The following is a 13,972-nucleotide window of genomic DNA, read 5'->3' as shown; positions in this document are numbered from 1 at the left end:
TCCATTGTTTTAGCCAGCCAGCCGAGCACGTTGTTTCAACACAGAGCACATTGTTTTGGACCAGCCCTAATTAGCTATCTTATCAATGAGTAAGTACACCTCTTTAGCTGACATATTGTTGTTTGATGCTATAGAAGTACATTTGTCTGTGATGGTTTTTAGTGGCAAAGTTTAATTTTGTAGAAACTGTGTTAAGTATCGAATTACCATCTTGTAGCAGCCACTGTACTATAGTCAGTATAGGAACGCCGTGGAGAGGCTGTTTCATTGCTTACACATATTTTCATCAGCATAGTAGTAGTAGAATTGTAACCTAGTCAACATTTCTTTTCTCAATGGTTGTGTGAGCACAAAGAAGTGCATAATATTTAAATTGTGTTATGAGATTAACAAATTAAGTACGGGTTTTAGTTGTAGTGACTACTGTTATAGCTACCTATCCCATAAGCAGTTATCTCCCGTTGGTCATGCTGTACTGCATGAGACGCGAATTTCCCTTGTACTGTAATTATACACTTCTACTCCATTGTTTTTCTTTTGTTCCGTTTTGTTTACGTTTCAATCCTCCGTGCAAGCGAGGGACTTAAATAAGGCTCGAATCTCAGAGTTGTTTATAGAATTAGGCATTGATAAGTTGTTAAATACTAAGACTGTATTTGAATGGAATTGTCAGTTTTGCATATTGTATTGTAGTTATGTCCTACTAGGCCTGGAAGCCCATTCCAGTCGTTTACAGATGCAACAGAGGTAGTTGGGGGTAAGTCTATAAACCTCAACGGGTACATTGTCATTTGTTTGTCTATACTTTCTTCATGTTAGTTACTTTGTAATTAGTTAGATTATTTAGTATATAAACTGTTATAAAGGTGTTCAGACCCACTGGATCTGTTATTTTACTGGAAGTAACTGTGAGTGCTATTGGTACATTTGACATTGTATGTAAAAGATACTTTCTACCATGCAAATGTTTATATTGTACTTTTATGCATTGAGTTCATTGAAAAGAACTACACTGTGTGTATTACGATGATGAAATATAAATGTATGATAACTGATACTTTCAGCCATATATGATTATTATATACATGTGTAATATGCCGATACGATACAGCATTATCATCTATGAAAGGCCATACGTGATGTTACCAAGTATATTAAAAGTTTGTATATTATTGTTTAGGTCTACCATCTTCAGTATTAATAAAATACATGGACCCAGAGAACGAGTTTGTCCAGCTTTTACATGGTGTCAGAAGTGGGATGAAGACTCAAGGTGGACCCCCAGCTGCCAGATAAGTTCGATCGGTTTGAAGCACAGTCTGTGAATGCATCCCAGAAGAGCTGTTCAAGTCCAGGAACAGCGTTTCAAGTGTCTGATGTTCAGTGACTGCAACTGTGATATTTCCCACTGGTGTTGATGGTGAACTTTACTTGAACAGTGAAGATGAATATCATTATGTCCAAAGTTTAAGAAACTGTTGTTATTAGCCCTATCGACAGTTTTGTAATCTCATGTTACGTTAGGTTGCTCCTTAACATGTTGTAATAAGATAACTTACATTGCCTTGTTTACCTTAGCATTTTCAAAGGATTTCAGCATGCCGGGAGACACTGAAAATCCCAAGAGTCCCGAGGAGAAAGTGACTGAATTGGCTAACGAGCTGGAGCAGCTTCGAGCAAGGTTAAAGGACCAAGATGCCTGGATTCAGAATCAGGAAAAGGAAGCTCCAAAACCTGTCATGATGGTTTCAGGCAGACGTCTGGACAGATTCAGGGGACGGCCAGAATAATCAGGCGATCCGTCTCTCTCAGACTGGATTGCAGATGTCAGAAGCCATGCTAACGACAGGAAAATGACCAAGCAAGAGCTTGGAGCACATATTGTGGATAACTTGGCAGGAAAGGCCAGACAGGAGATTCTTGGTCGGGGAGATGACCTGAAGGACAACCCTGAGGAAATCCTGAAAATCCTGCTCAGGGTATTTGGAGATGGTGACCAACTTCCCATTCTCCAACAGAAGTTTTATTCCCTGCATCAAGGGGATGATGACATTGTCACCTGTTCCCTCAATATGGTTGAACTGTTCGATCGCATGGTTGAGTTGGACCCAACACTCAAAGTAAGAAGAACAGACAGCCTAAAGGGGCGCTTTGCAGAGACTGTTAACGAAGAAGGACTAAAGAGGGAACTGAGAAGATTAAACATGGAGATCCCAAGTTTGTCCTTCTTCGACTTTAGGGACAGGACTGTCAGTTGGCTAGGACAACCAAAGAAGCCAAAGTCTGTCCACTCCCAAGAAGCTGCTGCCACGAGAATAGAGGAAAACACAATCCACAAACAGCAAGCCATGATTGACCAGCAGCAAAAGCAAATTGACAGTCTACTTAAAGCTCTTGATGTAAACCAGTCAATAAGGCCTATGAAAGGGTACCAGCCAAAGCAACAAGTACAAGCACAAAATGATCGATGTTGTTGGATCTGCAGATCTCCGGATCACTTCAAGAGGGAATGCCCACGCTGGTGGTACAACAACAAGGAACACAAACCACAGGGAAATGCCTAGAGTCTGCAGTGGAGAGTCTCACAGCAGGCGAGGACGACAAAGGCTCATTCTAATTTAGAGCGGTGGGGAAATGTCCAGAAGTCATTGTAACATTGAATAACATTGAAACAAAATGCTTGGTTGATACTGGAGCACAAGTGTCAACAATCACGGAATCTTTTTTTCAGAAACACTTTCTGCTAGAGGATTTGTTGAGGGATGTTTCAAGCTACATTCATGTGAAGGCGGCTAATGGACTGGACAGCCCTATCCTGGGCTATGTGGAGTTCTCTTTACAAGTTTTTGGTATGAAATTAAGCACTCCTACAGAAAACTTCCCTAAAGACTGGCAGACCATTTTGGCCCTCTACGAAGAAGTCTGTGCAGAGAGAAAGAAAAATGATATAGGTAGAGTCAGGGTAGCGGGCAGAGCACCTGTACTAATTCCAGCACAATCCATCCACATCATTGAGGGGAGCTGTCAGCAGATTAAAGAGTCTTGTACAGCTATTGTGGAGGAACTTGATGCGGATTCATTTCCACTGCAGAAAGGTTTAGCAATCGGCCCATCATTTGTTAAAGTATCAAGCTCAGGTTGCATCCCAGTACAAGTCGTAAACTTCAGCAACAGTGACTTGTATCTCAAGCCAAGAACCCCAATAGCCACACTGAAGCATGCTTCTTTGGAGCCACAGTTCGAAATTGTCAACATCAGCAACAATGAAATTCAAGTCAGGAATGTCAAGGAAATATCCAGAAATCTCATTGAAAAGATGGATCTTGGAAAGAACATCAGTGACCAGTGTCACGAAAAGTTATTTTCCAACACCACAAAACTTTTAGCTCATGCGATGAAGACATCGGATTTTGTAATGCAGTTCAGCACAAGATCATAACCCTGGATGAAGTCCAAGTCAAGGCCCCTCATAGACAGATTCCACCCCAGCAATGGGAAGAAGTCCGGGAATATATCGTAAAAGCACTAGATACTGGCATCATAAGGGAATCTTCAAGTCCTTATGCATCACCAGTGGTTCTGGTCCGCAAGAGTAATGGAAAGCTGAGGATTTGCTGTGACTATCGTGCTTTAAATGCGAAAACACGCAAAGATGCGTATCCTCTGCCCAGGATTGAAGAAGCATTAGATGTTTTGAAGGGTGCTAAGTCCTTTTGCAGCCTGGACCTGGCGCATGGCTTCAACCAAATTCCAGTTGCTGAGGGAGACATCGAAAAGACTGCCTTCAGGATAGGTACTGGCGGACTTTATGAATATACCAGGATGCCCTTTGGACTAACCGGTGCACCAGCAACATTCATGCGCCTAATGGACAAGATCTTCGGGGACCAAAATTTTCAAACCCTCATTGTCTTCATGGATGATATCTTAGTATTCAGTTCAATGGAAGAAGAGGTCATTGAACGACTCGACAGGGTTTTGACCCAACTGGCATCTTACAATCTCAAAGTTCGCCCAGAAAAGTGCCAACTCTTCAAGGAGAAGCTGAGATACCTTGGGCACCAGATATCCCAGGAGGGCATTCTTCCAGACCCAGATAAAACCAAAGCTGTGTTGGATTGGGAAACTCCAAGAACTGAAACGGAAGTGAGAGTATTCTTAGGACTGGCAGGTTATTACAGGAGGTTTGTCCAGGATTTTGCAAAAATAGCTGCCCCACTTCATGCACTCCTGCAAGGTACCAACCCTAAGAGGCATGGAAGGAGGAGAAAATCGAACAAAGGACTTGGAATCAGTGCCTGGGATGCCTCCTGCGACAAAGCCTTCCAAGAGCTGAAGACAAAACTCACCACAGCACCAGTCTTAGGATTCCCCGACTTCACAAAACCATATATTTTGGAGGTGGACGCCAGCTTTATGGGATTAGGAGCAGTCCTGTCACAGGAACAAGACCAAGTGAAAGTTGTACTGAGTTATGCCAGCCGATCCCAATGAAAAGAACATGCAAAATTACAGCAGCATGAAGTCTGGTGCTAACAGACAATGACCCTCTCAGCTACATACAGACATCTGCAAAGCTTGGAGCTACAGAGATGAGATGGGATGGGGAGCCTGCACAATTTAACCTCACCATCCGCCATCGTTCTGGCAAAGAAAACAAGAATGCAGACTCCCTGAGTAGAAAATCTCATCATTCCCCAGAATCCGCTCGCTTAGAGGAAGTATTTATTCAGTCTCCATTCCTCAGAATGGAAACCTCCTCACAACTTCCGGGAGAGTTAAGGTCCTCTGCACAAGCTATCACAGAGATGGTGTGGGTAGAAGAATTCCAGACGACTGCAAAGAGACAGGTTCCTATGATGGTCACTCACATGCCTTCACTGTCACTGGAAGATATGTCAAAATTACAGATGGAGGATCCATACATTGGTAAATTTAGAAATTACTGGGACAAGGATAAAAAGCCATCTAATCGTCAACTCCTCCGAGAACACCCTAGGACCGGGCGATTGTTCAAGTACTGGAAGCAGATAGTGGAGGATAAAGATGTCCTGTACCGACAGATACAGACAAATGGAACAGTAATCAAGCAATTCTTACTACCAGATTGCTTGAAGACAAAGGTGTTGAAGTCGGTACATGATGACCATGGACATCAGTGTTCTTCAAGGACATTTTCCTTGTTGCAGAGTAGGTTTATGTGGCCATACATGTCAAAAGCTGTAAAGGACTACTGCACAAAATGCTACAGGTGCATGTTAGGAAAACATGGGGAGGTAGTCAAGCCAACCATTGGATCCATTGTTGCAAGGAAACCAATGGAAATCCTGGCAATCGATTTCACAGTCCTCGAACCAGGAAGAAACAAAGTTGAGAATGTGCTTGTCATGACAGATGTGTATACCAAGTTCACCCAAGCCATACCCCTGAGAGACCAGACAGCAAAGAGTGTTGCACGTACATTGGTCAAGGAATGGTTTGTGCACTATGGAGTTCCACTTCGGCTGCACAGCGACCAGGGTAGGAACTTCGAAAGTAGAGTCATTCACGAGCTGTGTAACATCTATGGCATCCTGAAAACTAAAACCACTCCTTACCATCCAGAAGGAAACGCCACATGTGAACGATTTAACCGAACACTGCACAATTTACTTCGAACCCTACCCTCAGAGAAGAAGAACCATTGGCCTGAACTACTACCAGAGCTCATGTATGCATACAACTCAACTCGCCATGCGACCACTGGATACTCACCTAACTATTTGTTCTTTGGCAGGGAACCTAGGGTTCCAATTGACATGTTGATTGGTGTAAGTGACAAAGAGCAAGAGGAATGGACTGCAGAACACCAGAAGAAACTGCAAGATGTTTACCGCATGGTATCTGAGAGAACAGAGCATGAAGCCTTAAAGAGAAGAAATAGAGTCAACAAAGATGCCGAGGACAAAGAAATCTCCATAGGAGCAAGAGTCTTCCTACGAAACCACCCCAAAGGCCGGAACAAGATTCAAGATGTATGGAGCCTGGCACCATACAAAGTAGTGGAAAAGAAAATGTTCAATCAATATGTCATTCAGACACTACAAGGGGAGGAAAATAGGAAAACTGTACACAGAAAGGAGCTTCTAGACTCAAGAACATTAGTAGAGGACATCCACAGAGAGTCTTCTCGGGAAGACAGTGTTACAACTGAATTACCTAATCGGGTGGAGCTGAGCAGCGAAGAAGACGATGATATTGGGAGTGAAAATGATTTCTATATCATCGGTGAAATTCCTGGTGTGGAAACAGTGGAAGCCGGGAACAAGGGCGGAAAAGTGCCACAGGACACAGATACTGCAGAATCTGTGGGTCCGGATGAAGCTTCAGCTGTGGAAGTTCTCAGTGAAGAAGACACACCAGTGGGACCTCAAGATGAGTCCGAGGGTACTGCTTCATATGAAGCAGGGGAGGAGAAGAGCACAACTTCATCCAAAGCGGGGGAGCTAGTGGCAGAACCTTCTGAGTTGGAGACAACACTGCCACGGAGGTCAACCAGGAGCACAGCTGGAAAACACCCTAATCCCCTTAATTTCCCGAGATCAGTCCTCCAACAATAACACGACGATGCAGTTGGATCCATCTGTGATTGCCGACATCACAAGGACCCAGTTACTTCTGGTTCAACTGCTGTCAAACTCCGTCCAGAAGTGATGAAAGACATCTGAGATGAAATTTCAGTTGACAAACAGTATTTACCAAAACAGTATTTCAATTGTGGTGCAATTTTATTACTGTTATATCCAAATATATTTTTCTATGTATATTTTTAAAGGAACATTATTTTGTATGTTAGTTTGAGATTCACAATGTCCTTGCAGTGTATCATGTTGTCATAAGGTATCTGGTCTTGATACTGATAGATGAGTACCACAATGTCTTTGACGAAATACCTTTTCTCGGGACCATCTTGTGTATATCATGGTAGAAAAGAAGTTAGTTTTGTTTAGCGTCTAGTTGCCAGGAGTCAACTAGGAAGCAGGGGAGTGTAAAGTAGCTATCAGACACGCACTTTTGCTTACATTATCTTCGGCAGTTTCCGACTGTGCTCGGAAATGTTTGTAAGCATTCCTGATTAAGAAGTTATTTTATATGTCACATTAATGTAACCATATCCTTTTAAGATTTGTTTATTTCCTACAAGTTCACAAATACGTATCTGGCCTTAGTTAATTACTGTGGGATATCCCAAAATGCTCTGCTTATCACTCCATCTCGCGCTCAGGCCAATTCCATTGTTTTAGCCAGCCAGCCGAGCACGTTGTTTCAACACAGAGCACATTGTTTTGGACCAGCCCTAATTAGCTATCTTATCAATGAGTAAGTACACCCCTTTAGCTGACATATTGTTGTTTGATGCTATAGAAGTACATTTGTCTGTGATGGTTTTTAGTGGCAAAGTTTAATTTTGTAGAAACTGTGTTTAGTATCGAATTACCATCTTGTAGCAGCCACTGTACTATAGTCAGTATAGGAACGCAGTGGAGAGGCTGTTTCATTGCTTACACATATTTTCATCAGCATAGTAGTAGTAGAATTGTAACCTAGTCAACATTTCTTTTCTCAATGGTTGTGTGAGCACAAAGAAGTGCATAATATTTAAATTGTGTTATGAGATTAACAAATTAAGTACGGGTTTTAGTTGTAGTGACTACTGTTATAGCTACCTATCCCATAAGCAGTTATCTCCCGTTGGTCATGCTGTACTGCATGAGACGCGAATTTCCCTTGTACTGTAATTATACACTTCTACTCCATTGTTTTTCTTTTGTTCCGTTTTGTTTACGTTTCAATGCCACGTGCAAGCGAGGGACTTAAATAAGGCTCGAATCTCAGAGTGGTTTATAGAATTAGGCATTGATAAGTTGTTAAATACTAAGACTGTATTTGAATGGAATTGTCAGTTTTGCATATTGTATTGTAGTTATGTCCTACTAGGCCTGGAAGCCCATTCCAGTCGTTTACAGATGCAACAGAGGTAGTTGGGGGTAAGTCTATAAACCTCAACGGGTACATTGTCATTTGTTTGTCTATACTTTCTTCATGTTAGTTACTTGGTAATTAGTAAGATTATTTAGTATATAAACTGTTATAAAGGTGTTCAGACCCACTGGATCTGTTTTTTTACTGGAAGTAACTGTGAGTGCTATTGGTACATTTGACATTGTATGTAAAAGATACTTTCTACCATGCAAATGTTTATATTGTACTTTTATGCATTGAGTTCATTGAAAAGAACTACACTGTGTGTATTACTATGATGAAATATAAATGTATGATAACTGATACTTTCAGCCATATATGATTATTATATACATGTGTAATATGCCGATACGATACAGCATTATCATCTATGAAAGGCCATACATGATGTTACCAAGTATATTAAAAGTTTGTATATTATTGTTTAGGTCTACCATCTTCAGTATTAATAAAATACATGGACCCAGAGAACGACTTTGTCCAGCTTTTACATTAGTGTGAAAGATTTTTCCGAAGTTGAGAAAAGTTATATTGCCCTGTAGTGAACATACCACTTGATATTTCACTGCAGTGAACATAATACTTGATATTTCATTGGTGTGAAAATAACACTTTGACGGGACTATAGTCATAGAAGAGTTGACTTCCCTCAAATTGTCTCCCTTTATACTATGCGTCTGTTGACTGTTGACTTCCTTTTTACGTTAGTTCCACATTGTCAAGGTAAAATAATGTCAGACGGCCAGACTTAATATTGCTACATGCTGTTTGTTATTCTCTTGAAAATGTTTCGTTATAAACTATAAATTTCTCATTTAACTTGTCAATCGAGTCTGTTCGTTTTGCAAAGCGCCATTTTTGTTACTTGACCAGCGTATATTCTTTCACTTCTAACAGCTGTCTCCTTGTTTCTTCAAGATTAGTTTAAAGTTAATTTTGTACATTATCATATCTATATGTATGATACAGAATTTTCGTTACCCTAATATTTTTGCTACTTTTGTTTATATTTTTTTCAAGGTTTTACATTTGTAATTAATTATTTTAGTTTTCCGGTACACAACTAATCAAAAAGTATATTATAAATAGGATTTTCAACGTGTCTCGTGAAATATCATGTTTCTCTCATCTAATGACGGGGGGGGGGGGGGGGGGGGGGGGGGGGAAAACATGATATTTCACTCGACACGTGAAATATCCTCTATATATCGCACTTCACAGTTATAATGTCACTATTGTGACGCCACTCAGTGTGTCGTCACAGTCGACTACAGAAAAAAGGGTGAAAAATCTTAATTGGTTCAAGGCTCAAAATGCACGTCGTCAACTTGCGATATAGTGATATGAGATTGTATGCATCTATGACCTGTTGTTGTCAATGTTAATCTGCTGCTTATCATACCATGCATATCTACCTCTCATCACTTGGTTGTTGCCAATGTTAATCTGCTGCTTATCATACCATGCATATCTACCTCTCATCACTTGGTTGTTGTCAATATTAATCTGCTGCTTATCATACCATGCATATCTACCTCTCATCACTTGGTTGTTGTCAATATTAATCTGCTGCTTATCATACCATGCATATCTACCTCTCATTACTTGGTTGTTGTCAATGTTAATCTGCTGCTTATCATAACATGCATATCTACCTCTCATCACTTGGTTGTTGTCAATGTTAATCTGCTGCTTATCATACCATGCATATCTACCTCTCATCACTTGGTTGTTGTCAATGTTAATCTGCTGCTTATCATACCATGCATATCTACCTCTCATCACTTGGTTGTTGTCAATGTTAATCTGCTGCTTATCATACCATGCATATCTACCTCTCATCACTTGGTTGTTGTCAATGTTAATCTGCTGCTTATCATACCATGCATATCTACCTCTCATCACTTGGTTGTTGTCAATGTTAATCTGCTGCTTATCATACCATGCATATCTACTTCTCATCACTTGGTTGTTGTCAATGTTAATCTGCTGCTTATCATACCATGCATATCAACCTCTCATCACTTGGTTGTTGTCAATGTTAATCTGCTGCTTATCATACCATGCATATCAACCTCCCATCACTTGGTTGTTGTCAATGTTAATCTGCTGCTTATCATAACATGCATATCTACCTCTCATCACTTGGTTGTTGTCAATGTTAATCTGCTGCTTATCATACCATGCATATCAACCTCCCATCACTTGGTTGTTGTCAATGTTAATCTGTTGCTTATCATACCACGCATATCTACCTCTCATCACTTGGTTGTTGTCAATGTTAATCTGCTGCTTATCATACCATGCATATCTACCTCTCATCACTTGGTTGTTGTCAATGTTAATCTGCTGCTTATCATACCATGCATATCTACCTCTCATCACTTGGTTGTTGTCAATGTTAATCTGCTGCTTATCATACCATGCATATCTACCTCTCATCACTTGGTTGTTGTCAATGTTAATCTGCTGCTTATCATACCATGCATATCTACTTCTCATCACTTGGTTGTTGTCAATGTTAATCTGTTGCTTATCATACCACGCATATCTACCTCTCATCACTTAGTTGTTGTCAATGTTAATCTGTTGCTTATCATACCACGCATATCTACCTCTCATCACTTGGTTGTTGTCAATGTTAATCTGCTGCTTATCATACCATGCATATCTACCTCTCATCACTTGGTTGTTGTCAATGTTAATCTGCTGCTTATCATACCATGCATATCTACCTCTCATCACTTGGTTGTTGTCAATGTTAATCTGCTGCTTATCATACCATGCATATCTACCTCTCATCACTTGGTTGTTGTCAATGTTAATCTGCTGCTTATCATACCATGCATATCTACTTCTCATCACTTGGTTGTTGTCAATGTTAATCTGCTGCTTATCATACCATGCATATCTACCTCTCATCACTTGGTTGTTGTCAATGTTAATCTGCTGCTTATCATACCATGCATATCTACCTCTCATCACTTGGTTGTTGTCAATGTTAATCTGCTGCTTATCATACCATGCATATCTACCTCTCATCACTTGGTTGTTGTCAATGTTAATCTGCTGCTTATCATACCATGCATATCTATCTCTCATCACTTGGTTGTTGTCACTCCAGCTTGGTAACGGTGAAAGAATCGACATCGGAACGTCGCTATATGCAAATACACCAGAAGTTGTTATCCATAAAGTTTAACGTTTCCTTTCTGGCTCACCAACTTCTAGAATGCGAATCAAACAGTTAAATGTCAAGCTCTTGATACAATCCGTAGAATATACATATATCAGAAAAATGTTATTTAGGGTCTAATCTTTGTAAACTCAAACAACTAATTTGTACAACGAAAATACCTGAATGAAGAATTTGTTTCCAATGTTTGTTTGTTTGTTGTATAACTCCGCACTCAGCGATATTTTAGCTATATGACGACAGTCTGTATATAATCGGGCCTGGACCTGACAATCCAGTGATTGACATCATGAGCATCGATTCACGCAAACGATGACATGAATCAACCAAGTCAGCGAGCCTGACCACCCGATCCCGTTAGTCGCCTCTTATGACAAGCATGGGTTGCTGAAGACTTATTTCCAATGTCTACACCTACTTTAGAAATAATACTTCAATGTCAGAATGATCACTTTTGTTGAACATATATTTGTTTGTAAAATACGCTTTTGTACCACCGTGAATTGAAGTGAATTGTAGCCATAACGGCTATGTTAATGGTTGTGTGCAGGGAGGTGTTGGCACTGAACACACGTCCTCGGAGACATGAGCCTATAAGCAGGGTACAGATTGAAGCGTGTGAGTGACTGTTGTGTACAGGGAGGTGTTGGCATGGAACACACGTCCTCGGAGACATGAGCCTGTTAGCAGGGTACAGATTGAAGCGATTGAGTGACTGTTGCTTTACGCCGCATCAGCAAGTTTGCAGCTAACCGCCGAGCTACGCATTCTATCTCATTGGATAGCATGAATATAATGGCGGAATGCGTTGCGCGTGACGTTGTCTATGCATTAATACCCTCGTTACGTTGTAGATGCATGAATACCCTCGTTACGTTGTAAATGCATGAATACCCTCGTTACGTTGCAGATGCATAAATACCCTCGTTACGTTGTAGATGCATGAATATCCTCGTTACGTTGTAGATGCATTAATACCCTCGTTACGTTGTAGATGCATGAATACCTTCGTTACGTTGTAGATGCATGAATACCTTCGTTACGTTGTAGATGCATGAATACCCTCGTTACGTTGTAGATGCATGAATACCCTCGTTACGTTGTAGATGCATGAATACCTTCGTTACGTTGTAGATGCATGAATACCTTCGTTACGTTGTAGATGCATGAATACCTTCGTTACGTTGCAGATGCATGAATACCCTCGTTACGTTGTAGATGCATGAATACCCTCGTTACGTTGAAGATGCATGAATACCCTCGTTACGTTGTAGATGCATGGATACCCTCGTTACGTTGTAGATGCATGAATACCCTCGTTACGTTGTAGATGCATAGATACCCTCGTTACGTTGTAGATGCATGAATACCTTCGTTACGTTGTAGATGCCCGAAAACCTTCGTTACTTTGTAGATGCATGAATACCCTCGTTACGTTGTAGATGCATGAATACCTTCGTTACGTTGTAGATACATGAATACCCTCGTGACGCTGTAGATGCATGAATACCCTCGTTACGTTGTAGATGCATGAATACCCTCGTTACGTTGTAGATGCATGAATACCCTCGTTACGTTGTAGATGCATGAATACCTTCGTTACGTTGTAGATGCATGAATACCTTCGTTATTTTCTAGGTGCATGAATACCTTTGGTATTTTCTAGGTGCATGAATACCCTTGTTATTTTCTAGGTGCATGAATACCCTCGTTACTTTCTAGGTGCATGAATACCCTCGTTATTTCATAGGTTCATGAATACCCTCGTTACTTTGTAGATGCATGAATACCCTCGGTATTTTCTAGGTGCATGAATACCTTCGGTATTTTCTAAGTGCATGAATACCTTCGTTACGTTGTACATACATGAATACCTTCTTTACGTTGTAGATACATGAATACCTTCGTGACGTTGTAGATACATGAATACCCTCGTTACGTTGTAGATGCATGAATACCCTCGTTATTTTCTAGGTGCATGAATACCTTCGGTATTTTCTAAGTGCATGAATACCCTCGTTACGTTGTAGATACATGAATACCTTCGTTACGTTGTAGATACATGAATACCCTCGTGACGCTGTAGATGCATGAATACCCTCGTTACGTTGTAGATGCATGAATACCCTCGTTACGTTGTAGATGCATGAATACCCTCGTTACGTTGTAGATGCATGAATACCCTCGTTACGTTGTAGATGCATGAATACCTTCGTTACGTTGTAGATGCATGAATACCTTCGTTACGTTGTAGATGCATGAATACCCTCGTTACGTTGTAGATGCATGAATACCCTCGTTACGTTGTAGATGCATGAATACCTTCGTTACGTTGTAGATGCATGAATACCCTCGTTACGTTGTAGATGCATGAATACCTTCGTTACGTTGCAGATGCATGAATACCCTCGTTACGTTGTAGATGCATGAATACCCTCGTTACGTTGTAGATGCATGGATACCCTCGTTACGTTGTAGATGCATGAATACCCTCGTTACGTTGTAGATGCATGGATACCCTCGTTATGTTGTAGATGCATGGATACCCTCGTTACGTTGTAGATGCATGGATACTCTCGTTACGTTGTAGATGCATGAATACCCTCGTTACGTTGTAGATGCCCGAAAACTTTCGTTACGTTGTAGATGCATGAATACCCTCGTTACGTTGTAGATGCATGAATACCTTCGTTACGTTGTAGATGCATGAATACCTTCGTTACGTTGTAGATGCATGAATACCTTCGTTATTTT

At 40.7% G+C, this 13,972-nt stretch overlaps 2 protein-coding genes across 2 annotated transcripts in view; both read left to right on the top strand.

Moving 5' to 3' along the window:
• The window catches only part of LOC124117460 (putative amine oxidase [copper-containing]), a 41,929-nt gene that overhangs the window by 21,718 nt on the left and 6,239 nt on the right, over nucleotides 1-13,972 (top strand). The window lies entirely within an intron of this gene.
• LOC125378593 (protein NYNRIN-like) lies at nucleotides 4,637-8,509 on the top strand. Its single transcript, XM_048394251.1, has 2 exons — nucleotides 4,637-7,359; nucleotides 7,964-8,509. Exon 1 carries the CDS (start codon nucleotides 4,749-4,751, stop codon nucleotides 6,597-6,599), a length of 1,851 nt encoding a protein of 616 aa, XP_048250208.1. The 5' UTR covers nucleotides 4,637-4,748; the 3' UTR covers nucleotides 6,600-7,359; nucleotides 7,964-8,509.

The sequence above is a fragment of the Haliotis rufescens genome, unplaced genomic scaffold (genome assembly GCF_023055435.1).
Source record: "Haliotis rufescens isolate VD_foot unplaced genomic scaffold, xgHalRufe1.0.p SCAF_1, whole genome shotgun sequence".
In the NCBI taxonomy this organism is placed as follows: domain Eukaryota; kingdom Metazoa; phylum Mollusca; class Gastropoda; order Lepetellida; family Haliotidae; genus Haliotis; species Haliotis rufescens.
Note: the sequence above shows the minus strand (reverse complement) of the source record. Positions and strands in the feature narration are given on the sequence as shown.